This window comes from Tetrahymena thermophila (genome assembly GCF_000189635.1).
Source record: "Tetrahymena thermophila SB210 genomic scaffold scf_8254010, whole genome shotgun sequence".
Lineage (NCBI taxonomy): Eukaryota > Ciliophora > Oligohymenophorea > Hymenostomatida > Tetrahymenidae > Tetrahymena > Tetrahymena thermophila.
In genome coordinates, this window is record NW_002476013.1 from 205,198 (window position 1) to 230,546 (window position 25,349).

Sequence of the window (25,349 nt, forward strand, 5' to 3'; positions counted from 1 at the left end):
TAATGATAATTATACTCTTTACGATAAAACTAGTTCTTAAGGTAGACACTTCAAGAGATTTAAATTTAATCCTTTTTGCTTCATTATTCTTAATTTTGATTGAGCTATTTTCAACTCTTTTCGCAATATTCTAATACAAAACTAAAGGCCCACTTGAAATATTTTATTAAAAGTAAACGAGCTTTCATAAATTTGATGAAGATTTTTAGTAAATAGAAAGCTAAATAAGTAAGGCTTCTTTATCCAGATCTGTGAGTATCTAATTAGAAGTGTAGCAAGCAAATAAAAATTAGATCTAAATAATAAATTAATTAATTAAATTTTATTTACTTTTAAAAAAAAGATCAAAAACTCTTATATTAAAATGCAATCTTGAAAATAATAAGTGTCTATGTGATTTTGGAATTAGTACTTTTTAGGATACTACAAAAATATAAATCAACGAGTAGAGTAATTAAGAAATATTAAATCTTTTACTAAATACAATCTAATAAAATAAATTGGATTACTAATAATAAAAATTCGATTTTATTACAATCAAAAACAAAATTAGAGATATTAAATTATAAAAAATTATACTAAATTAATTAACTTAATTCTATCCCAAAAGCTTCTAAATTAATGCTTAATAAATTCCTTAAATTAACTTTCTCTATAAAACTATATTAGAAATACAAATATTTTAAAACCAACTATCCAATCTGATACCTCTTAACATTTCCTATGTATTATATGATTTATATGATTATTGATCGATTAAACTATCAATAAATCAACCTTTGTATTATATATTTTCAATTAAAATGAAGGATTTTATAATTACTTTTTTATTTCTTTTAATTGAAAAATTAAAAAAATTTGTTTATAAATGAAAATGGTACTTACATACTACTTTATATTTTCTAAAAATCACAAATTCACAAAAAAGATATGTGGGTTTTAAAAATAGTAAAAAAATTTATCAAAAGTCATAAAAGATTGTCTATGATGATTATGATAATTCTAGACTCCTTTTTTTGTTTTTTAGAAATAATAACTAATTATAATAATAAAACTTTTATCATTTATGAATTATTATTAGTATTTTTAAATTATTATTTTAAACTTAAATATGTTGAGAAATCAAAAAGTTTAATTTTTGTAATTCTTTTAGGGAAGTAAAGTAAGTGAGTGAGGGATTAGTGTTTTTAAAATTAAAATAATATTTTCTCAAAAGAAAAAAATATTTATTTTTTGATTTTGCAATTTTATGATTTTTTATTTGCTATGAATTTGTAAAAATAAAATGAACTATATAAAAAAATAATAAAAAAATTTATTTAATCCTGTTATTTAATTAAAATAGCTTCTTACCATAATTAAAAATATAAGTTCTAACATTGAAATCAAATATTTTCTTCAAATAAAACATACACAAAAAAAATCGATTCAAAGATACTTCAAAAAAAATATTAATAAAAACAAAAATAATTATTAATTCATTTTACTATATTTAATGATATCATTCAAAAGAAAAGTCTAAATTCATAAAGCATATCTTATTATCTTCATTTATATAATTTAATTCTTAGAAATTATACATGTTGAAAGATTTTTCTCAATTTTTAATGTAGAATTGGTAATAATTAAAATTATACACATTTTTAGTTGCATTTTTATAAATTTTTTGCAAAAATTATCAAAATAAATAATTTACTTAAATAATAATATATTAAAAGCTTTAATTAAATAAAAACAATTTCATTTTCAAGTTAAATTTGTAAGTCTAAGCATCTTAAGGAGCTTATTTTTTGTAATTTAATTGATAGAGTTTCTCCTATATTAAATTTAAAAAATATATAAATTATTGTAAATTTGATTAAAAATTAAATAATTTACTTAGCAATATTTAAAGCAATTAATTATTTGCTATTTTTAAGATTCGAGAACATTTAATTTTTACCAAAATCAGTTAATTTATTTGCTCTTTTATAAAAAAATTTTATATTATATTTTATTTAAAAATATAATTTTACCCTATAAATAACTATAAAATCTAAAGACTTTTACTTAACCCCAAGTTAAACCCTAAACTAAATCCTCCTTTATCTTCAATATTGTTTCCACTAAATTTAAATGTAAATTAATCAAAACATACTATTAATATCTATTACTGTAAATGTAGTTTTAGTTGTATAAGATTAGAGTGATTTCCTAAGTTTAAAGCTAATTATTCTATTCCTTAATTACCTAATTAAACGTTTCTTAAAAATTGATATATTTTTAATTATTTTAAATTTTAGAATAGAAATTTCTACTTTAAATCTAAGGAAAGATATTGCAAATTTTGTATTTTTTTTATGTTAGAAGTCAGTCCTATTACACCTTAGTCTCCAATTTTATTTTATCTTATTAGTAATAAATTATATTAAATAAAATATATAAAAATTTATTACTCTAAGTTTAAATTCAATTCATTTAGATTTTAGCATAAACTTAAATAATCAGCTAAATGGCAAACTCCAACATATTCAATAGTATTGTAGCTAATTTTTTATTAAGTGATTAATTAAATTGATTGATTAAAATTTAAATATAGTATAAAGTATTATAAGTTCTGCTAGCATTATTGATTTTATAACAATTACTTAAACTGCTATGCCAAAATAAAATAATTTTTAAAATTTACAATTAATTTGCCAAAAATTTAAAATAATTTCAAATTAAGGAATATATTTAAAGAATTTATTTCATTTAAATTTTAAATTATCTAGTCTAACTCAAACTTATGCATTTTTATAAAAAGATAAATTTACTTAAGTCTAAGGGTCAGTTTTTTTAGGTTAAATAATTAACTCAATCCTTTTCCTATTTTAGCAGCAATCTAAGAATCGATTTAACAACTACTAAGCTCATTAAATAATTTAATTATATTTATAAATAAGTTTTTTTTAATAAATAGATAATTACTTCAATTCAAGTTGCAACTTATTTAGATTTTTGTTTGATGCAAGACAGGAAATTAATTCAAAATTATTTTCATCAGACAATAATTTATTAAACCTTAAATTTTAAATTTATTTTCAACAATTTAAGTAAAATAAATAAAAAATATACCCAAAATCGAGGATTAAACTTTACATATTCTCACATTAACCAATACAGTTCCCCAATTAAGAAACTCCTGCATTTGTAAAATAGTTATATCTATTAAAAAATATTAAGATTATTTAATTTGATAATTTAGAAACTACTGAAAAAAAAAAAAAAAATAAATAAATCAACTTTTAAAAGTATAAAATGAATTTTCTAAATAAACAAATAATCTAAAGTAAATCAGTAAGAAATAAAAGGCTCTATTTAATTTATTAAAAATAATGATAAATTTATTGATACCTTAAAAATAAATGTAGCACAACCAATGATTTTATTTATTTTATTCCTTCACCTAAATTTTTAATGCCTTCATCTCTGATTTAATTAAAGCTAATTAAAAATTTGTAATAAAACACTTGGTTACATTTTTATTGAATTAATATACTTTATTTCTAATACTAAAATTTTAAGTTGCTTAAGCTAAGCCAGGTTTATACCTATATCAGTAGCTCCTTAGCATCCTATTTAGTTGTGACTTTACCATAAAAAAAATTCAATTTTTAAAATAATTTTGTATCAACTTAAATAATTATGATGTTAATATTTTTAAATTAAAATAAAAATTAATTTACTCAAGATCTATTGTTAGCGAGGTTAAGTTTTTATTTTAGCAAATACCTTAAAAAATATCAGCTATTCCTTTTTCTGAAATCCCTGCTCCTCTTTTAAAAAAATAAAAATCTCAAAGATTTAAAGATTAGAAATAAAATCTAAATACCTTAATAATAATTTTAGAGTTTAAATATTTTGACAATTTTCTAAACTTTTTACTAAGCATAAGGCTCCATTATTTGAAATCAAATGATTGCTAAAGAAATAAAATGAAATATCCACTAAAAGTATTATTGAAATCATTTAATATTACGATAAGTTTAAATCTAAATCTGTAAGATTATACATAAATTATAAGTTAAATCCTAACTCTAAAATTCCATAGCTTTGTGAACAATTTAAACTAATAAAATTTTTTATTAAATAAGTTATTAATATCTTTTTAAAACTAAAAAATTTGCAAATTACTTTAAATCAAGCTGTAAATTTTTTAACAAGGTTAATTTTTGTATACCTGTCAGAAATAGTTTGATATTTTGATCATCTATAGCAGAAGGACTGATATATAAATATATCATATTTTAAGAAAGAAAGAAATATCATTAAAACTAACTTTATTTGGATTGAAAGATATGTCAGCTTAGAGCACTTTTCAAAACAATCTACTAGGTTTTGCATTTCTTTATCATTAAAAGTTGCTTAACTTAATTAATAAAACTCATTTAGAATATTTGACAGAATTTAAATTTATTAAAGTACCTTAGTTTCAAAGTTATAGATTCTAAATTAGAAATTTAACAACTAGCAAACTATTAACATTAGAAAGTTGATATTTGATACTAATTCAATTTAAGTTAAATATACTTCACTAACGGAGTTCACTGCTAACATAGTTTAACAAGTCTACTTTTTAAGCTTTAAATATACTAAAAAGTTATGAAGTTTAATTTTGGATTTTGAAATATTAATACCTATTTAATATAAATATCTTTTATTATTTCTGATAAAAGAATTTTTTACCACATAAAATTAAAAATAATTGAAAGGAGCTTTAATGATCAAATATTTTTTACTTTTATATAAAAACTATCTTAATATTTGAAGTGATTTTATTTCATTATTTTTACATCTTAACGATAGATAGATTAAATAAAAAGATATTTCTCTCAGTAAAAATTATTATAATTAAAAAAAACTTTATTAAATTATTTAGTTAAATTAAATATCACAAAATTTTATAATTATAATTTTAATTATTAAAATATAAGTTAAAATTAAAAGTATCATAGTTCTTATCAAATATTTTTACTTTTAAATAATTTAGTATTTGAAGCATTTCATAAAATCATTTTCTCTCTTAAATATAAATTTAAATAAAAATATAATTCTACATGTAAAAATGATAGCAATTAAAATTGAAAAAAACTAAAAAACTTTAATAATTTATAAATCTAGCTTTTAACATTATAAAATAATTTTTTTATCATATTTACATTTTAGTAACTAAAAATTAGTTTAAATTTAATTGAACTCATTAATTTTTAAGATAGAGAGACGTCAATTAATAAAATTTATATAATTTATCCAAAGTAAACTTTAAGAAAAGATAAAAACTCAAAAAAGCATACTAAAAAATATTATTTTAAAAATACTCTTCGATTTGCTATTTTTAAGCTTAATAAATTTTCTTAGCATTCTTTATTTGATTGTCGTACAATTAGAGTATATTATTAAAATAAACACTCTCTTAATATTAATCAAGTAATTATTATCATTTATAATATTTTTATTTAAAATTAATTTATAAAGTTAAAAATATTTTTGCTCATTAATTATTTTAAGTTAAATAAATTTGATTTAAGCCTTCATCTTTTTCAGCTTTAATTTCTGTTAGTCTTTAAATAAGTAGATCTCTAAGGATATGTCTACTTTATATAATTCTTATTTTAGCTTATGTGTTCCTTACTATTTCGAGTAGGTTCCAGTCTCTGTTATCTAATTTATATTTAGTATCAAACTGACTGTATTTCTAAGTTAAACTATTTTTTTAATCATGATCAATTTATTCATTCATCTCAGCATCATCGGCTTCTTATTACTTTTTTTCTAATTCTTCTTTTTTCTTAACTTCATCCATAATTTCTACAGCTTCATAAACTATCTCTTTCCTGTTGACTACCCTAATATCTAACATATCTGCAACATCTTTCTTCATGGTTTTTGCTTCTATTTCCATAAATTTTAAGTCTTCTTCTGTAATAGGGGGTCTCTTTCCCGTGCTTAGTGATAAATAATGCTTAAATTTTTCCTTTACAATCTTCAAGAATTCTTTAACTAAAATTTGTTTGTCTTTTCTTTAATAAAATTAAATTTAAACCTTTTTTACAACGATAAAAGTTTTATTACTTTTTAATAAAATTTATGTAATATGATAAATCAGTTGTCTAAGTTGCAGATGTAGCTAATTATTTCTTCTTAAAATCTTCATCCTTAAGTTGCTCAAATAATCCATCTAGCATTTTCATTGTAATAAACTAATGTAAGTTTACAGTTTAGCGGCGCTTTTTTTGAATTAACTGAACTATTTATTTTTTTTATATTCATAAATAAGTTAATGAATTTAATGAAATTTAAGCAATTAAATAAAAAATAAAACCTTAATGCAACATTTTTTTGGATAAAGCAACTATTGTGTTGAGAACACTATTTTGCTTTTAGTTATGTACGAAGTAGATAAGTACTTTTGCAGCCATTTTCTTTTTTATTTTTTTAATTTACTTGGCTTTTACATTCATAGATCTATTTTTTAATAAGGAAACTATGAAAAATAAAAATATTATAAAGTAATTTACAATAATATGTCAGACATGAGTCTCTATTTATCGTTCATGTAAGGTTTTATTTCAAACTTTTTCCCTTTAAATGTTCTAACTAGCTCTTCAAAGGCTCTTACTCTTCTTCCTTTAAAAATACTAGCAAGTTTACTAACCTATTTTTTATTAATAAAAATAAATAATTTTCATCTAAATTTACCATTTAAATTATCTTTATTACATATATTTTTTCTTATAATTTGTCACAAATGATAGCAAGTTTAATAAACGGTATCCAATTAAATGCTAAGGTATTCACTTCTTGTTAGAATTTTTTTCTTGCAACCTTTTAAATTAAAATAATATTTTATTTCACTTTTAAAATAGGTAAAATTTATTTAACTTTTTCGAGATTAATCCTATGATTTATCACTTTTGAAAAATATTTTTAGTACTTTTCTTAGTAATTTAGTAACTATTAAGAGATACTTCTACGAATAACTTCCTCACACCTTTATTTGTGAAGAATGTGGTCAAATTCTTTCTTTTTCTGCAATAAATGATAATTTGCAGCTAGCTCTTTATTTCTGTCGATGATTTGCTGGTCTTGCATTTTTAATTTCTAGAATTTCTTTTGCTTTATTTACACTTTAAACAATAGTTTTTAAATTTATTTTATCAAAATAAAGATTAATATTACTAACTTCTAAGTAAAGAGCTTTCTTTTCTTATTCACTCAGTTCTATTTTAAGTTTTTCTTTCAGTGATAATGATTAATTATTAGCAATCTTATTAGAAGTTGACTTAAATTATGATCTGAATTTCTCAAGTTTCTGGTCTTTTATATTTTTTATAGAAAATGTTATTCCAAATTTAGTTTTATTAAGTAAAAAATGCCAATAAATTTATTTTAATTACTTGTAAACCACACTTTCAACTCTATTTTAGCTGAATCTTTTGATGTCAAACAAAAATATGCCCATTATGAAAATTATTTTGGTTTTAAAAATTTATAAAGATGCTCTTTTCTTTAAGGGAATTCTTCTGATTGCTTCTCTTTGTCAGGAAATGGTTCAAAGAACGAAAAATGAAAGTCATATGTTCCCTCAGTAGCTGTTACTTTCACTTTCAAAGGGAAGGTTTTACCTACTGTGCTTATCTTAGCATAAACAGGTTTTTTTTCAACGTTAAAATATGTTTTCAGATCATCTTGTAGCACTATTTTGGATTAAAAATAAAAATAAAAAAATCTCTACAATAACTCTTTATTCATAATAAAGAATTTATTTAAATAATTCCATACTATAATGTTATGGTAAATTTTTGTTGTCTTTTTCATTTTTGCTTAGAAGAAAATTAGCTAAATCAAAATCTGTTTCTAATTCAGGTTGCATAATTTTCTTTTGCTCATGAAGATTTATGTATTCCATTTTTTAAGCGATATCTTAACCAGTTTACTCAGATATAATCGAATTATCTAAAAAATATTTTGCTCTTCTAAATTTAGAAGTATTATTTGTCGACATAGACCCATTTAGTATAGAAGCATTCATGCTAAATTATATTTTAGTAGTATCTCCATTGTTAGTGTTTCTATTAGATATTAAATCAGAGCTATTGTTATTTAGTAATCTTGGCAGTTTAAGCTCTGATTTATTATTAATATCCCTTTTAAAATCGCTCTACTGCTTGCTTAGCATTTTCCTTATTCTAAATTGTTAAGTTCAAATAGTTTTTTTATTATAACGCTAAATCTAATACAATATAACTAAACGTTATTATAATAATTATTAATAACTCCTAAGTTTTAAATAATAAAACAACTGCGAACAAAAGATTAATAAATATTGATTTAGTTAGTAATAGTGTTGATTCTTTGTTTCGATAATCAAAAGATTAATTAAATATTAATAAATTGAACTATATTTATAAAATTTAATCTGATTACTTTAAACATAAAAATCAATCAGTTTTTATAAATAATGTCTTAGGTTTTAATTTTTTTATTTAAAATTTCCTTCTAAATAAAAAATCTAATCAACCAAGAAAATTCAATAAATCAAGTTACAAAAAGTGATAAAAAATAATTATTTTATAATTTTCATAATCTTGTTTGTTAAAGATATTTATTTATTTATTTTAAATGTATCAAAAAACTAACTCCAATATCAGGTTAATCTAAGAATAAATCATAACATTTTAAAATGAGATAGTAATTTAAAATTTATTATTTAAACTTTAAAATTTATTATTTAAACTTTAAAATTTTAAATTGAAAACAAATATGTTTGTTTAAACAAACATTAATTATTTTAATTTGTTTTTCAAATAACAAAATTAATTTTTAAATGATAAAATAAACTGAATAACATTTTTCTTCAAAAAACTTTCTATTATAAATAAACCATATAATTTTATTTGAATATTAATATTTGTTAGGTTATTTATTTATTTAACAATTAAGATAATCACTTTGGTGGTAAAACAACTGGTGCATTACTTGCAGGCATATTTCTCACAGGCTGCTTTTTATTCATTAAACTTGGAGGCTATCTTCCACCAAAAGGAGTTGGCCTTTGAGGTGGAGGTCTACTGAAAGCAGATTGAGCTGCAAAAGGATCATTAACATGAGGATGCTAATCTTATACTTCATTAGCATTTTCAACTTAAGGTACTGTAGTAGTTGGAGGTAATTAATTTTAATTAGTAATTTCTGATTAGTTTGCAAGAGGAGGGTTTAAAGTCTTTAAGTCTTAATTTTACTATAATTATTATTATACTGGTTTTTCTCTTTCTTCTTATTATTATTATTGTTATTAGGCTTGTTCTGTGTAAATTTTCTATTAATTTTATTGCATCTATCTTTGCTAATTTAACAGTTGCTATTATTATAAAATAGCCTACTTTTCTTGCTGTTGCTATTGCTGCTATATAACTTATTCAGCTGCCATTTAATGAAGTTTATTTTCGTTTGACTCCTCCAAAAAAGATGTAGAACTCTATCTGCTATTACTATGACCTGTCTTTTATTAAGAAGAGTCAAGTTGAGAACTATGAGGCTAACCACTAGCTATTTTCTTTACAGGCTTGTTAGTTCTAACAGCTTGAATATCTTAAGCTACTTCACGTTAAGATTCTACGATTGATTTTTATAGATCCTACTAAATTTCAACAATCTTCATTAGATTCAATTTTAATGAATCAATATTTTATTAGTTCTTAATTATTCTCTATTCTACTTGAGGGTCTAATTACACTTAAACGTTTTAGGTGGTGGCTTGCTAATGTTAAAATTAGTTATTTTGCCCAGCCATTTATTAGACAGGAATTTCTCCAGACTAGTGCTTTAATGCTTGCTATTTAAGATAACTAACTGCCTCTCTTAAAGATCTTATTTGTTTCTAAAGCTACTTTGAATCTTTAGGGATATCCTAATTAGCTACGAACTTTACTTTCTTATTGCTTTTAAAAATGTGGTTAAAATTACTTAAGATATTGAACACGCATAGCATAATGAGAAGAGTAAAAAACATGTAATTTAAAACTGTATGAGATTTTATATATTGATATGCAGGAACTATGAAATCTAAAGCAATATCTTCAATTAATCCCATTATAGAATCAATGAAATCACTATAATAAGTGAGTAAAGTAACTTTTCTATGAGGGCTTGTGTTGATTGCGCATTCTATACCCTATATAAGTAAAGATAGCACTATAACTAATCCTATGATATTAAATTTAATAGATCCTTTCATTTTCTTTATAATTCAATTTTTTTTACCTTTAATTAAATCTTTCTGAAAGGGAATTTATTTTTATTTTAAACGTGGAAATTCTTATTTTCTTTATTGATCAAATATATCCTTTGGAAGGCATTATATTTTAAAATATATATTTTTTACTAATCAATATTTAAGCTTGATAATCAACCACAAAAATTATTAAAATCAATTCTTTTTGTCATTAGCTCCAAAATCATAAATTATTTTATGAAACTTAATATTAAATTATGTCAGATATTCTAATTCTTAATTGTTTAAGACATCCTTTAATCATTTTTTTTTTCTTAAAATCTATCTTAATTACAATTTGTTATTAGATAGAAAAAGGTTCTTAATTTAAATATTTTGATTTCAATTTAAAAAAACTGATATCAATATTGGTACTTTATATTTAATTAAGTTGTGGATCAATCAATATTTTGCTGTTATTTAATAAGTATAATTAAATTATGAATTATTATATACTATTGATTCTCATATATTAAGGTCCTCCTTCAACTTTTAACCCCTGCTTAAATCAAATTTCTAAAAAACAATTTTTTTAATTAATTCCAATAAGATTTTAAGCTAATTAAAAATTTTTTACAGTAATAATATTTTATAAGTAGAAAATATAATTTACTTATTTAAGGTTAATAATATGGTTTCTATTAATTATTATTTTATTTATTCAAAATTAATTAAAATATTGACTTCAATTAAGTTATTACATTTTAAAATTCTTCTTTGTTAAGTATTATGCATTTTTTATATTTGCTACATATATTTTTTGTAAATTTATCATTATAATTTCTGAGCTGTTATAAAATTTTGAATTCATAAATTATTTTTAAGATAAAAAATTAAAATGCTTTAATCAAACAAACACTAAGCCTAAAACTTTTAAAAAATAATTTATGTTTGGTGAAAATTCAAATTAAAACTATCAATAATATAATTAAGTATGTATTCATTATAATAAATTTTATTTTAATCTATTAAGAAAATAGAAACATTTAATTTAGAACTTAAAATCGTTACCTAAAATAATTTGTTGTTTATTTTTTTAACAAATACAATTCATTTTTTCTAATAAATCTAAAAATATAAAATAATAAATAATTTCAGTTAATTTAGAAAAAATTATTGAAAGTTTATATTTAAAAAGGAATTAAAAAATTAAACATAAATTGATAACTAACTTACTATTTTAGCACAATCCTCTAAAAAATGAAGAAGAATATATTATTTAAAATTAAAACTCTTTTAAGAAAAAGAATGAAATTATTGTAACAAATTATTTGGTTTACATAATTAAAAATTTGATTTGTAAAGTAAGAAAAAATAACCTGAAAATTAATAACTTACATCCTATTAAGATAGCTATTTTTTATATAATCTAATCATTGAATTTTACTATTAATAAATTTAAAATTTGTGATAATGGTATAAAATTTGAATACAAAATATTTTAATTGCCAATGATATAAATGAATTTATAGATATAATATTTATAATTTAGATAGAAATCAATATAAATACAAAAAGCAATAAATAAATATTTGAAAAAAATTATAATTATACATTTAGTTATTAATTTAAAAAAATTATAAACTAAATTCATGAATGAGCAATAAGTTTCTTAACTACCACAAACACTCCTTCAAATATTCAAAAATTTGAAACAATAGGTGGTTGATATTCATACATAGAGGCATTCATTATAAATTTTCTAATTGACTTATAATGTGTTTTTTTATAATTTTATGTTATGTAATATATTTTCGAATCAAATAACACATTAAGTAGTTTATATTATTTATAATGATTGAGTAATTTGGTATTATAACTTATAAATGAGCAGAAAATATTAAAAAATTTTAATACAAAACGAATCATCTTTATAATGAATTAATAAATCAATTGAGAAACAAAAAAATCTGATGATAACCTAATTAATATTACAATAATTAATTAATATTTCAATTTTTAATAGAAATTAATATAAGTCTATATTCCTTAGATTAGTTAAGAAAATTAGGTCAGCATAGGTTTAATATTTGAACCATTTTCTAATTAGCTAATCATATTAAATTAAAATCATATTTAGCTTATTTGAAAACATAAAAAATTAATTGTTTCAAAGCTTATTTAATGAAGAAATCAATATGATTTATGATAAAAAAAATGTTTGATGGAAAGGGTAACAATTTTAACATTATTATTTTTCTTATTTATCAATTCACAGTTTATTACATTAGTTTTCTTTTGTAAAAATTTAATTTACAATATTCAAAATTTAATAACTTTAAGATAATAGTTTGAATCTTGCTTGTTTACATTAATAAATAAATTATTAGAATAGAAACATTTGATTTTAGAATTTGTAATTTATGCAAAATTTATAAGATAATTGAGAAAATAATTAATTAGATTTTATATAAAAAGCTAAATTTGGAATTGGTATTAAGAAAAGTAATCATAATTATTCAATTGCATTAAAGTATTTTAGATAAGTTTATATGGATTTCACTTCAAAACTCAACTAATTATGATATAGTTAAGCAAAAAATAGTATAATGTTTAAAGTAATGAAATAATCTTGCAAATTCTGAGAAAGATCCATAATATAAAGTGTAAGTTATTAAAAGTGGGATAAAAAATGCTGAATTGCTTGCATAAAGCAACTAATTAGTCGCAGAATTTAAGTTTTTTGAAAAATTTAAGTAAAATTTTATTTTAAATATCTTTCTTTAATCGTAACAAACATGACGAAAGAATTCCTCAATACAAAGTTTAATAATATGGATTTTAGATTTTACCTCAAAATCAATAAGAATCAATTAAGATAAGGGAAAAAAAATTAATCAGTGTTTAAGGGAAATTAGGTTTTTGTTAGGAGATCAAACAATTCTGATTGATTTAATAGGATACTTTTAATTTACACTGTATTTAAACTGGAAAAAAAGCTGTGAATTATATTTTTCTTACTTGTGCCAGTCTTCGAATATCTATTAAGCTATTATTTATTTATTCATTTTTTAAACAGAAGAAATAAATAATAGTTCACTATCATTCTACAAAAAATAAATATAGTTCACAAAAAAATATGTAAAAGCAAATCTAAGTTAAGATTTTTTAATATCTATAAAATTTTTTGATATTACTTATGTAATTTGTAATAAATATCCTGGTTTTTTTAGTAACTTTAATTTCCTCCACAAAAAAAATAACTAAATCAATTAAATAATCAAAAAAAAAAGATAGAAGAAAATTAAAGAAGAAAGAAAACAAAAATAGTTAAAGTTATTTGCAAATATAGATTTTGGAAAGAACGAATATATATTTTCATTCTATTTTTTGATTATTAAAATTGACATCAAAATTGATTAATTTATTAGACAAATCATAAGATAGATAGATAGAAAGATTGATTGACTGATTGATTGATTGATTAAAAAATAAATAGATAAATAGAAAGACTGATAGATATTGGTTGATATTACAAATTAACATTTAAGTTTTTATACATAATTAATAAATAACTTAAACATTTAATTTTTGCTTTAGATCATAAACTATTATCATTTAATAGTTTTCATTATCACTATAGTATACACAACAAATTCGATAAAAAATCAACTCTAAAATCAAATTGAATTTAGAAGTCTCTCCTATTTAGCAACTAATTAACTAACTTAAAGCTTATAGCATCTAAGTCTCATCTTTAGAATCATGGAAGAGGAAATCTATCAGCAACAAGATGCGATTAAAATGGAATATAGGCCAAAAGATTCATACTTAATTCTAAAAGGTTATGATTTACATTATAATTTTAGCAATGGAAATGTAAGCAGTACAGAAACAATAGTAAATAATGCTGGAATCAACTACAACTCTTTATTATAAAATAAGGCTAATTTTATCAGTTAGGGGTAATTAAATCAGAGAAATTTAGCCCAGGATAGCTCTATCAAGCCATAATATAGCTTATAAGATGATTTGATGCAATATTTATGTATTTATTTTATATTTTCTAATTATAGTTTAATGTCTTATCATAATTTTATAATAAAATAAACAGGTCTTGAAGGGTAAAAAAAGTAAACAAATGGCTCGCAAACAATTGATTCTCAATATTTAAATTTAATGAAGCAAGAATTGAAAAAAAGAAATGATAATTAAAAAAATTATTAGTAATCCTATGATCAATAAGACTTAAATTTATAGGGAATGACACCTATGCAATTTGCTGTAGAATAATAATAGCAATAGCAAATGAATAACAAATCTATCATTGAGGATTAAACAAAAATAAATTATTATAAAAAAATGTAGGAGTTAAGTTAATGTAAAGAGGAATAAATTTAAAAATTGTAAGCTGATTTTTAAAATAATTAAAGTGCTTGGGATGAAGAGTGTAAAAACAGAGATGATAAACCATCTTTAAATGACTATCACCTTATCCACTAGTAACAATAACAAAGTCTCTAGCAGCAGTAAAATCTGTTATGTAACTCAATAAATTATTTTAACACTGCAATAGAAGACATCAAATAAAATAATGACATTGTTATGCATTATAATAAGAGCAATCAAAATGTTTATTAAACTTAAAAAGAAGAAGAAAATTTACCTGCCATCATCTAAGTATAACAAAAAAATTTCATGGAAGCTAACAAAAGTATTAATGATGCTAATCAATTAAGTGCTCTTAAATAAATTAATGAATAAAGAACTATTCCATATTAATATCAGCTAAATCAAGTAAATTAAACACAAAATTTTAATAACGAAGATGTTAATTTTATGGATGAAGAACAAGGAATTGCTCACAGTTAAAAAGAAATATACTAATTTAAAGAATAAAATAATTAAATTTAGTTAGAAAAACAAGATTTTCAGTAGATTACTCATAAAATCAACAAATAGAAATAAAAAAGAAAGTTGAAAAACTTAGATTTTGATGAAGATTCATAAATGTAAGAAGAGTAAAATATTGGCAATAATATAAGTAAAAACACTGTCAATGGAGAAGAAGTAGAACGTAATAATATGAATAGCAATGATTATAATTGTGAAAAAGAGTAAAATGAGAATGAAGATAATTAATTAGGAACATTATCATTTGAAGAATTTGCATTTTCTGAGAATGCTTTTAAATTAGATGAATTATAGGAAGAAAACAGATTGTAAATTAAATATAGAATTCATCCTACTCTCAAACCTGTTGAGGCGTTTTTGATAAATGGGGAAATCATAGTGAGCTTTGATTTATTTTATTAAAGAAAAAACTAAGAACATGATAAAGTTTCTTTGTGGAATATGTTCCGTCCTATAAATACAATTACTGTAAAGAGGACTCTTGTTGAGGTTAGTATGCATAAAAGTTAGAATACTCTAACTAATTTCTAACCCTTGATATAGCGCTTAATAGATATGCATGACTAGCAAGCTTATGCTTCAGCACAAATGCTTTAATAACATTATGTGAGTTTATAAAGGGAATAAATGATCAAGTAGTAAGTATTTGATGTCTATGGATCACACATTACTCAGCTACAGTGGTAGTTTGAGGAAAATTTCCATAAGTCAAAGCAAATGGCTTATGAAATGATGGATCAGTTACCTGAAGATGCATTCTTCTTATATAGTATTAGAAGAACAGACCCAGTTAGCTTAGATAGTATTTTTTGTGCATTGGGTTATTCTAAAGGATTAATAAGATTGATTGCGGGAAACGAATCAAATTACTAATAATTCTGCTTTAGGTCAGGACTTGCTGAAATCTTTAATGCCTAAAGCAGATTATAAATATTATTGATGAATTTATTGTTTAGCAATAAAGTTCATATTTCAATAACTACTTTGGATGACATAACCATCCCTATTGAAATGAGAGTTCATTACTAGAAACTAATGCAAACAGAGATCCTTCCTGGAGTGTTTAAAGAAGACTATATGAAAATATATTAAATACTTGTTGACTAAAAATATCTTGACGAAGTCTACTAAATAAGAGGTTTCTCTGCTACTGGAAGTGGAACTGTTGGAAATGAAGCGAGAATAATCTAACCAGATTACACTTACCAAATGCAGTCCCACCGTTTTATTGAAAAATTTTATTCTGAGGCATTAAAAGAAAAGAAAAACGCAATAAAGAAAGCTTCTGAAATAGATCAAAGAAACTTTACTGCAGAGTTCCAAAGAATTTTTGGAAAATAAAATGAGGGATAAAACTTTTTACACAATGTATTTAATACAACAATTAAATAAAGCCAAAATCAATCAAGCTAATTTACTAGCAGCGAGAATAATTCTCTAGGATAATCATAATCCCAGCATTCAATACAATAAAATAAAATTTCTAACTAAAGTCAAGTGCATTCAAGCAGTAATATTTTAAACTAAAGCTAAGAAATCAGATAAAAATAAGAAAGTTCTCACAGCTGCAGCCTAGCAAATTCCTTATCATCATCACATATTTCTTCTACTTCTAAAAAATCTAATAGTAATAGTAACAAAAGCAATAATAACAACAGCAACAATAACTAAATAAGTAAAGATTCTAAGTAATAAAAAAGCACTACAAAAGATGAAGATATAAGAAGCAGAAATTCCTCTTCGCATACATTGAGCTAGTCATCATAGGCACCAATTAAAGAAGTAGCACAACCTAATTTAATTCATTCTTGAGTGAAATTTGATAACTCGTCAATAAAATATATAAAAATACAAACTCAAAAACATCCAAAACATAAAGTGTTACTAAATTAATAAAGAAGTGTTAAAAAAAAATCAAATAAATTTGTCTAAAAGGGAATCTTTAATTAAAAAAAATACATTAATCTTAAAGTTGCAGGCTAAAAATAAATTAAGTGGTATTATCTATAAATTAAGATTAAGCTTTCATCTTCTTAAAGAAGATGGTAATTCATACGCAATAATTGAAATTAAATTGTAAATTGATAAAATTAATTAAAGTAATTAAAAAATATTAAACATTTCTTGCATTCTAGAAGTAAAGCTTTATTAAGCTAATACATACGTACATACGTCTAAGGATGCTTTCATTTTTAAAGAGTAGTTTATCCACCTAAAATCAAAATTAATAATTTATATATATCATTTTCAAATATTTACATCAATATTTGAAATTTTAGCCTATATAAAATATAATAATTACTTACTTGATTTGTTTGTTTGTTTGTTTTCCACAAACATTGCAAGCCACAAACAAAATTATTGAAAAATGAAAGATGATTTCATAACTTTAAACTAATTAAATTATATCAAGAATATCATTATGAAATATATCTATCTACACTCTATATTAAAATTATAATTAACAAATACTTCTCCAAACAAAAAATAAATAAATACTATTTTAATTGATAAAAAAAAATCTTTCTATCACTCTATGTATCTATCTAAAAATCTTTTTCTGTTCTCTATTGAATATTTGTTTTATTGTTGATTTATTATTCCTTCTATTTCATACAATTTTAAAAATACTACTTTTTACTATTAAAGTGTTTATTTTATTTAATTAGTTTTTGATTTCATGGTAGAATAGTAAATAAATTCAAAATCTCTCGCTACTTGAAATTATTTTATTAAAATTTAAGTATTTATTTTATCCTAAGATGCCTTTGGAATTTATGATTAATATTGACAAAAGAGTAACGTGAAAAAATTGATAATTTTAGATTATAATCTGTAATTTATTAAAAAAGAAAATTAATTTTATCTTTTTCATATTTCATCACATATTTATAAAGTTCAATTTTTCTGATTAATTTTAAGATTTCTGAGATAATTTTTAATTGCGTAATTTGTTTCTATTTTACAACTTGATAATCAAATAAAAAATTAAATAACTCCTTAATTTAATTTGAAATGTTCCTAAATATTTAATTTTATGAGCAATTATGTATTTATTTAAGATATAAATCCTAACTATTACATCTATTTTTGATCAGAATTTAATAAATAAAACATTATGAAATTTAAATTAGTTTTATTTTTACACAATAGAAAAAATCATTCAAAACAAACTGAAAATTGTTGAATTCAGTATTTAAAAGAGTAATTAGCTTTAAAGTTAATTTTAAAAATTTTTTGTTTATAATTTATAAAAAATATTAATCTAATAACTAAAATTTCCATTTCAAAACAATACAAGAAACTTTATAATCAGTGATTAGATGAACTCTTAAAATTTAGAATTCGCAATCTTTTAAGAATATTAATGATGATTTATTTATAAATCAAATAAATTTCACAAATTCTTATTGAACTGATCTGAATCTTTTTCTACTTCTAAATCATTTAATTATGAAAATTTTTCATTTTATTTCAAAAACCTTTGTTAATCTAAAGATTTTCCTAAAAATATAGTAATTATATTTATTCAATAAATTTTTCTAAAATAAATAATATTTTTTTAATTATATTTAACACAGCATACATTTAAAAAAAATAAACAGACAATTTTTTTTATTCAAATTTTAAGCTTACCTACTGACTTAGTTGACATTCATGAACTAAATTTGTAGATTTTGTCTCATTCACTGTTTGTATACATAAATTTTTATGATAAAAAATATAATTTCTTTAAAAAATACTTTTAATAATCAAAATTTTTTATTTATAAATAAAGAGTTAAAATTACAAATTGTTTGTAATGAATTAATTATGTTAAACTTTTTAATAAAAAAGTAAATTTTTTTTGTTTAAATTATAGAATTTTTACTTGATGAGCTTAAATGTATTTATTTAAATATATTTTATAAATAAAATTTGGAGAATTAATGATAAATATTTATGTAAGTTATAAGGATTAAATTTTTTCTTTAAATTATTTTGAATTTTGTAAAAAAATAAATATTTCTTTTAGAATATGAAAAATCTAAATTAAACTATGAGCAAATTATTTTAAAAATAATCAAATACAATTATTTGATTTAAAAAAGACAATATTCTTAAAGATATAATTTATTAATATATTATTAGTTGTTTGTAGTAATATTTTAATTTAATAGTTATACCATTAAATTGATGAATATTTATTTTGATGATATTATTTTTATAATTTCTTATAAAGTTTTCTAAATTATAATATTTAAACACATGAGCAATAAATGACAAAAATTACTTGAAATAGCACTTTATTTTCATATTTTAATTAAATGAGATAATATTTTAATTTTATGGTTATAACATATTTAATTTAATGATTTTACATTCTTATTAAATAAAGTTGTTTGAATGAGTTCAAATCTATAAAAGTTATATAATAACAATGAATTTAAAACATTTTTGATATTGCTAGTTGAATGAAATAATATTAAAATTTTTTTTAACATTAAAATAAAACATATTTTTTTGCTTATTTTATTTTTATATTTTTAACAAATTAATTTATCAAATGATAATAATTAAATGTATGAAGTATAAATGATTAGATTTATTTAAAATATTTAATTACTTTTTATTTAAAACAAGAAGAGAACTTATAGAAAAATCTTAAAATAAATTTAAATAATTATCATTTTGTCTTTTCAGAACACATTTTTTTATGTAAATCTGATTTAAGCTCATGAAAATCTAACATTTCTTTAGAAGAAAACTTGCGCTTACAAGGAGTGCATGCAAAAATTTTAGATCTTTCTTCTATAATTAATTCTTTGACTTTTTTAAGCTCTAATCTGCAATTCAAAAGTTCCAAATCACTCTCTTATTTATTTTTTGATTCTTCTTCATGCTTTTTGAGTCTTTGTAGCTTGTCGCCAAAATATTAATGTCCTGGTTTATGCAATCTTGAATGATTTGTATTATTTTCATCTTAAATATAGCTGCTTGATGTAAAACCTCTATTATTTTTCGGTCCTCTGAAATTATATTCTCTTTTTTACTATCCAGAAACACCTTATGGCACGTGTTAAATAACAGTATCATCTTGATCATCGTCATCATCAATATTTCCAAATACTAAAAATGTTAATTTAAACAAAAAATTAGTATTCTTATGAATATTTTTATTTAAAATTTAACCTGATTAAACTTTTTAATTTTAAGTTTGAGAATTATTGCTATTCGCTGATGCAACGGTAGATGAGCTACTACTGTTAGCATTTAATGACCCACTTCTGGCTTTTATTGCTTTTAAGGCATCATCTAATCCCTTTATAATAGAATCATAATTATAATTTAGGTGGTTTGATTTCCACAGCTATCAATATATGCATTATCTTTAAATAGAAATGAATTATTTATTTATTATGTGTTCAAAACTCTACTTTTTGACTCTTTGAAGTTAAATTATGAGACATTTTAGATTTGTTTAAACTCTTGTCTTAAATATTCCTATTTATCAAAATATTTCTACTACCTTCTTTACTAATAAATTCCTAAATCAAGAAAATAAATTAAAAGCTAACATATAAATTAATATAATTAAAAAACAAACTCAATATTAATTACATAAATAAATAATAAAAAATAAATAGCTATCTTGTCTCTTTCTTGAGACACATAATTTATTTTTTAAAATGAAAAATTGAATATCTCAAAAGATGTTTTGATCTGTTGTAAATAAATAAAATCTATTGAAATAGTAAATATACTAATATTATTTTATAATTTAAGTTATATTTTATTGGTGTTTAAAGAAATTTTAAACATCAATTTTTAAATATTCATTTTTATTATAATCAAGCCAATATCTTCAAACGTAAATATTAGAGTTTCTTGATATTAAATTTTCTTTATTTTGATTGGTAAGGATATTTTAAAAATAAAATATCTAGATATATCTAAAATTATGACATTATTGTTTACTCATAATGAATGAGAAATAAGTAAAAATAAATATAGATCTAAATATTTTAAAAATATAATATCGAAATTAAATTTACAAACCTAATAAATAAGCATATGGTAATTAAAAATTTATTAAATTGACTAAATTTTCAATTAATTTTTCAATTTTTGAGAAATATATTTTATTGGTGGGTCACATTGTAAAACTAGATAGTCATTTTTAACATGATGCCTACCCTAAAAATAATACTACTCAAAAGAAAAAAAAGCTTTAAATAAGATATAAAGTTATATTCAATAAGGGAATCGCTTAAATATAAATATTTAAAATCATAGAGTATGCTTTTAAGAACATAATCCATAAAAGAATTATTATTGGCTTTAAATTATTTATTAATTAATTAATTGAACTTTTTATTTTTCATATAATAAATTTAAGAGTGTATACTAAATTATTAAGAATATTTTTTTAGTAATTGTTACAGTAGATTCTTTTTATTTATTTAATTTATTTTAAGATGCGCTGAGTTTAAATCCATTGATATTTTTAGTAAAAGAATTAGAAAACAAAAAAAAATTTCAATATGTATTTATATTGATAAGCAATATGTTTTTAATGATTTTATTAAAATAATTTACATTCATTACCTATTTATTATTAAGTTAAAAATAACTTTTAAATTAAATTATGTATTTAGACTGAAGAAATTATCATATTAAACTCAAACAATTTTCTCATTTTTTTTTTAAATGTGTTGATGATAAAAAATACAAAAAAAAAATTAAATATTCGAGATATAAGTGTAATCTTTTTAATTTAAAATTCACTCGATGCCTTAGCTAATTTTATTTATATAGCTCATATATTTATAAAATGTTTAAAATTTATAGAAATAAATTTAAGCTTAAATAGTTTAAGTTTTAGACAGAATATCTGAATTCTAATTGAGTTTATTCTATAGAGAATTATTAAATTTTTTTAAAGATATTTAGAAAATTTAGAATTAAAAATATAAATTCGTGTTTTTTCCTTTAAACTGATGATCCTCAATTAAGATAAATTAATTAAATAGGATATTAAATAAATATCTTCAATAGTACGAATAAGCTAATAAACAAAAAAAATCAAATCAGCTGTTTTCATAAAAATAAATTCTAAAAAGTTAAAAAAATATCATACGAAAAAATTATATAAATAAGCTTTTATGGATAAATAAATAATGTAATAGCTTGAGATATATTTTCGCATTAAAAGTGTCTCTATTTTTTGTTAGAATATTATTTAAAAAATCATACATTATATTGTAATTATTATGATAACTACCTGATTGATTAATTAATAAATAAATAGATAAAAAGGTATCTTTAAACAAAAAAGGTAAGAACTTTATACAAATATTTATATATAAAAAATACTTTACAAAAAAGAATTATAATTAATAAAGACTCAAAAGATATTTTATTAAGTATAGGTTGTTGGTAATATGATAAGCTTTGAGGATTAATACATTATTTCAGAATAAAAATTAGGAGAAGGAGGCTTTGGAACTGTTTATTAAGGTATAGATGTCATAAACTAGAAATTTGTAGCTTGTAAAGCTGTCTCAATAGCAAAGCTTGCTTAAATACCTAAGCTTGTGGAGTTATTTGCTCAAGAAATAGCTTTACAGTAAAAGTTAAAGTCTCCTTTCACTGTTGAGCTCTATAAAGTTTATAAATGCTAAGATCATTTCTATTTGATACTTGAATTTTGCGAAGGCGGAGATCTATCGTAATATGTTAAAAAAAATGGACCTTTACCAGAGCAAAAAGCAATAGGTTTTCTTATGCAGATATTAGCAGGTTTCAGAGTATTGCATTAAAACTCCATCATCCACAGAGAGTAAATTTTTCTAAATTTAAAGCTATTAACCAAAAAATAATAATTTAGTTTAAAGCCTGCAAATATATTGATGAGTGGCAATGTTTTGAAGATTGCAGATTTTGGAGCAGCCAGAACGGTTGATTTAGAAAATTAAGCTGCTACTAAGATAGGAACTCCTCTTTTCTTAGCACCTGAAATCCAAGAAGATAAAGAATATGGTTTTGAAGTAGATATCTATAGGTAAATATCATTTAATTAGTTAATTACGATTTACACTTTAATAGAAATTACTATTAAAAATGCTACAAAAAAAAACAAAATTTTAATAAAATTACATTTAATAAAGAACTTTTCTGAATCCAACTTTCTAAGAATGGATGCACTTATTATTTTTTAGATATCTTTTTTCAATTTGATATTTCAAAACATAATAATTTTTTTTAAAACTTCATTACAAAATAAAGACTTAGTTTGAAAATTAGATACAAATGAATTTTTAAATAATATATTTATAAATTAATATATTTAGTTTAGGAGTTTTACTCTATTTCATGCTCTTTAATGATTACCCATTTGGTGGGTCTGGCATTTAGCTCTATAATAATATGAAGAGTGAAAAGATAGATTTCAAGAAAAATGGAGTCGTTATTTCAAGCTAGTTAAAGGACTTGATAGTGAGACTTCTCAAGTATGATAGAGAGCAAAGAATTACTTGGGCTTAAATTTACTAACACCCAATTGTTAGTAAAAACTTAAAAAATGATAACATATCTGCTGAAATCATTTTAGCTCCTTAAGCCTCAGACATTAAAATGTATTAGGACCCAAAGTTTAGTAATAAAAAAGGTTCTTTAGATAAAAAACCATAAGGTGGTTAGTTTATTCCAGAATAAAAATAACCTCAAAAGGTAGATCCTTATGTAGAAGCTTAAAAACGTTAGGTAATTGAAGAGAAAAAAAAGCTTGCTTTAGAAATAGTTTCAGCTATTTAAAAATATGTGCATAAGAAAAATGTAAATTTTTGAATTTTTCTTTTTAAGTTTATTTATTTATATTTTATTTATCTATTGTCTTTATTTCTTACAGGTTTATGGAGTATTGTTGGTTTTAGCTATTTCGTTTTCAAAATTGTAAAAGTTAGGAATTAATTATCAAATTCCTGCTTATTTAGTACAAAAAAAACTCAGAGCACTGAATCAAGAAATGCTTTAAGCTATTGTTCAGAAAAAGAATATTTTTAATTTAAGCTGCTTTAACATTTTTTGCAAAACTGAGTATTACACAAAAATTGAAGACTTGGTTAAAGGAGACTCTGTATAAATTGAAAATTACATGAGTTCCACTTAACAAGCTGCGCTTTAAAGTATGGCAAAGCTAGGCTTAAATAATTAAAGTTTAAGAGATGAAATTAATTAAATAGAATTAAGCCCTCGTTTTAATGAGCATTTAATTGGATCACTAATGAGTTATGCAGAGGGCTTAAAAAAGATAATGTTTTAAGCTTAAGATAAAGATGTTAAACTAGCCCTTTTCTTCAATATTGCACTTGCTTATGAATCTTGCTGTATAGAAAAACTCTTTAAGGATTAAAACTTCGATTTTGAAAAGCACAAAGTACAATTATTATAGACTTCTCCTGATTAATTTGGAAAAATATTAGAACAAAAATGTGCTCAAATTTTTGATTGAAAATTTTAATAATTAAAATAAATTTATGTCAATTTATTATTATTTAAATAAATATTTTTTTTTTGAAACAAATTTAACCAAAGAAATAAAATTGTTAAAAAGGCGTAAAATATATTTATTTTTTGTACATTGTGCGAAGCTTTTTTTAAATCAACTATCTAATTGATTTTCTAATTAATTAATTTTCTAAAAATTGATAAACATATATCATAATTTTTTTGATATTAAAATTAAAATAATTTTTTACTTGGAATTTATTTTTGTTTTTTAAAATTGAAATTTCTTGAAGAACTCCTCAGTTTTCAGTGGACTTTAAAACACTAAATTATGGTAATAAATCTTAATTTAAAATATTACAAAAATAAATATTTTAATATTTTTCTAATAATTTTAATCAATTATATACTTTCGATTGATACGTCTACTACATAAAATTTTTAAATCTGTATTTTTTTAGAATAGATTGTGAATAAATGAAATATTTTTAAAATTAAATATTGAAATATATTCTTAAATGTAATTTTAGTCTAAAGAGCATTAGTAAATAAATTCAATAGATTTAAACAGATGGTAAATTAAATTTAAAAAAGTTACAAAACTTATCATATTTCATTGCTTTTATTGAACGGGATTTTATCTTTTTAAAAAGAAAAATAAGCTCATCAATTAGAAAATCAAAAATAAAAAAAGATTATTTATCTAAAATAT

At 20.9% G+C, this 25,349-nt stretch overlaps 6 protein-coding genes across 6 annotated transcripts; 2 read left to right on the forward strand and 4 right to left on the reverse strand. All coding sequences in view use genetic code 6, as the record gives it.

Moving 5' to 3' along the window:
• Positions 1 to 1,746: 1,746 nt before the first annotated feature.
• On the reverse strand, positions 1,747 to 4,649 carry TTHERM_00327050 (kinase domain protein; the record flags this gene model as incomplete). The annotated part of the gene is made up of 18 exons (XM_001026468.2): positions 4,552 to 4,649; positions 4,447 to 4,496; positions 4,301 to 4,390; positions 4,156 to 4,245; positions 4,001 to 4,090; positions 3,854 to 3,943; positions 3,708 to 3,797; positions 3,521 to 3,610; positions 3,376 to 3,465; positions 3,097 to 3,186; positions 2,950 to 3,042; positions 2,796 to 2,885; positions 2,436 to 2,525; positions 2,298 to 2,387; positions 2,154 to 2,243; positions 2,016 to 2,105; positions 1,879 to 1,965; positions 1,747 to 1,816 (listed from the first exon to the last, which is right to left on the reverse strand). The coding sequence occupies exons 1-18, from the start codon at positions 4,576 to 4,578 to the stop codon at positions 1,747 to 1,749; spliced, it is 1,497 nt and encodes a 498-aa protein (XP_001026468.2). The 5' UTR covers positions 4,579 to 4,649.
• Positions 4,650 to 5,512: 863 nt separating this feature from the next.
• Positions 5,513 to 8,200, reverse strand: TTHERM_00327060 (hypothetical protein; the record flags this gene model as incomplete). Its single annotated transcript, XM_001026469.2, has 9 exons — positions 5,513 to 6,041; positions 6,094 to 6,268; positions 6,344 to 6,486; positions 6,540 to 6,676; positions 6,742 to 6,846; positions 6,904 to 7,148; positions 7,201 to 7,338; positions 7,419 to 7,718; positions 7,804 to 8,200. The coding sequence occupies 9 exons, from the start codon at positions 8,198 to 8,200 to the stop codon at positions 5,513 to 5,515; spliced, it is 2,169 nt and encodes a 722-aa protein (XP_001026469.2).
• A 768-nt stretch (positions 8,201 to 8,968) lies between these two features.
• TTHERM_00327070 (transmembrane protein, putative) lies at positions 8,969 to 10,258 on the reverse strand (the record flags this gene model as incomplete). Its single annotated transcript, XM_001026470.2, has 1 exon — positions 8,969 to 10,258. The coding sequence occupies one exon, from the start codon at positions 10,256 to 10,258 to the stop codon at positions 8,969 to 8,971; it is 1,290 nt and encodes a 429-aa protein (XP_001026470.2).
• Positions 10,259 to 13,786: 3,528 nt separating this feature from the next.
• TTHERM_00327080 (hypothetical protein) lies at positions 13,787 to 16,960 on the forward strand (the record flags this gene model as incomplete). Its single annotated transcript, XM_001026471.2, has 2 exons — positions 13,787 to 14,282; positions 14,349 to 16,960. Exons 1-2 carry the CDS (start codon positions 14,000 to 14,002, stop codon positions 16,958 to 16,960), a joined length of 2,895 nt encoding a protein of 964 aa, XP_001026471.2. The 5' UTR covers positions 13,787 to 13,999.
• Positions 16,961 to 19,814: 2,854 nt separating this feature from the next.
• On the reverse strand, positions 19,815 to 20,598 carry TTHERM_00327090 (hypothetical protein; the record flags this gene model as incomplete). Its single annotated transcript, XM_001026472.2, has 3 exons — positions 19,815 to 20,257; positions 20,321 to 20,450; positions 20,566 to 20,598. The coding sequence occupies 3 exons, from the start codon at positions 20,596 to 20,598 to the stop codon at positions 19,815 to 19,817; spliced, it is 606 nt and encodes a 201-aa protein (XP_001026472.2).
• Positions 20,599 to 22,572: 1,974 nt separating this feature from the next.
• Positions 22,573 to 24,641, forward strand: TTHERM_00327100 (Serine/Threonine kinase domain protein; the record flags this gene model as incomplete). The annotated part of the gene is made up of 4 exons (XM_001026473.3): positions 22,573 to 22,970; positions 23,019 to 23,192; positions 23,482 to 23,965; positions 24,039 to 24,641. 4 exons carry the CDS (start codon positions 22,573 to 22,575, stop codon positions 24,639 to 24,641), a joined length of 1,659 nt encoding a protein of 552 aa, XP_001026473.2.
• Positions 24,642 to 25,349: the final 708 nt, after the last annotated feature.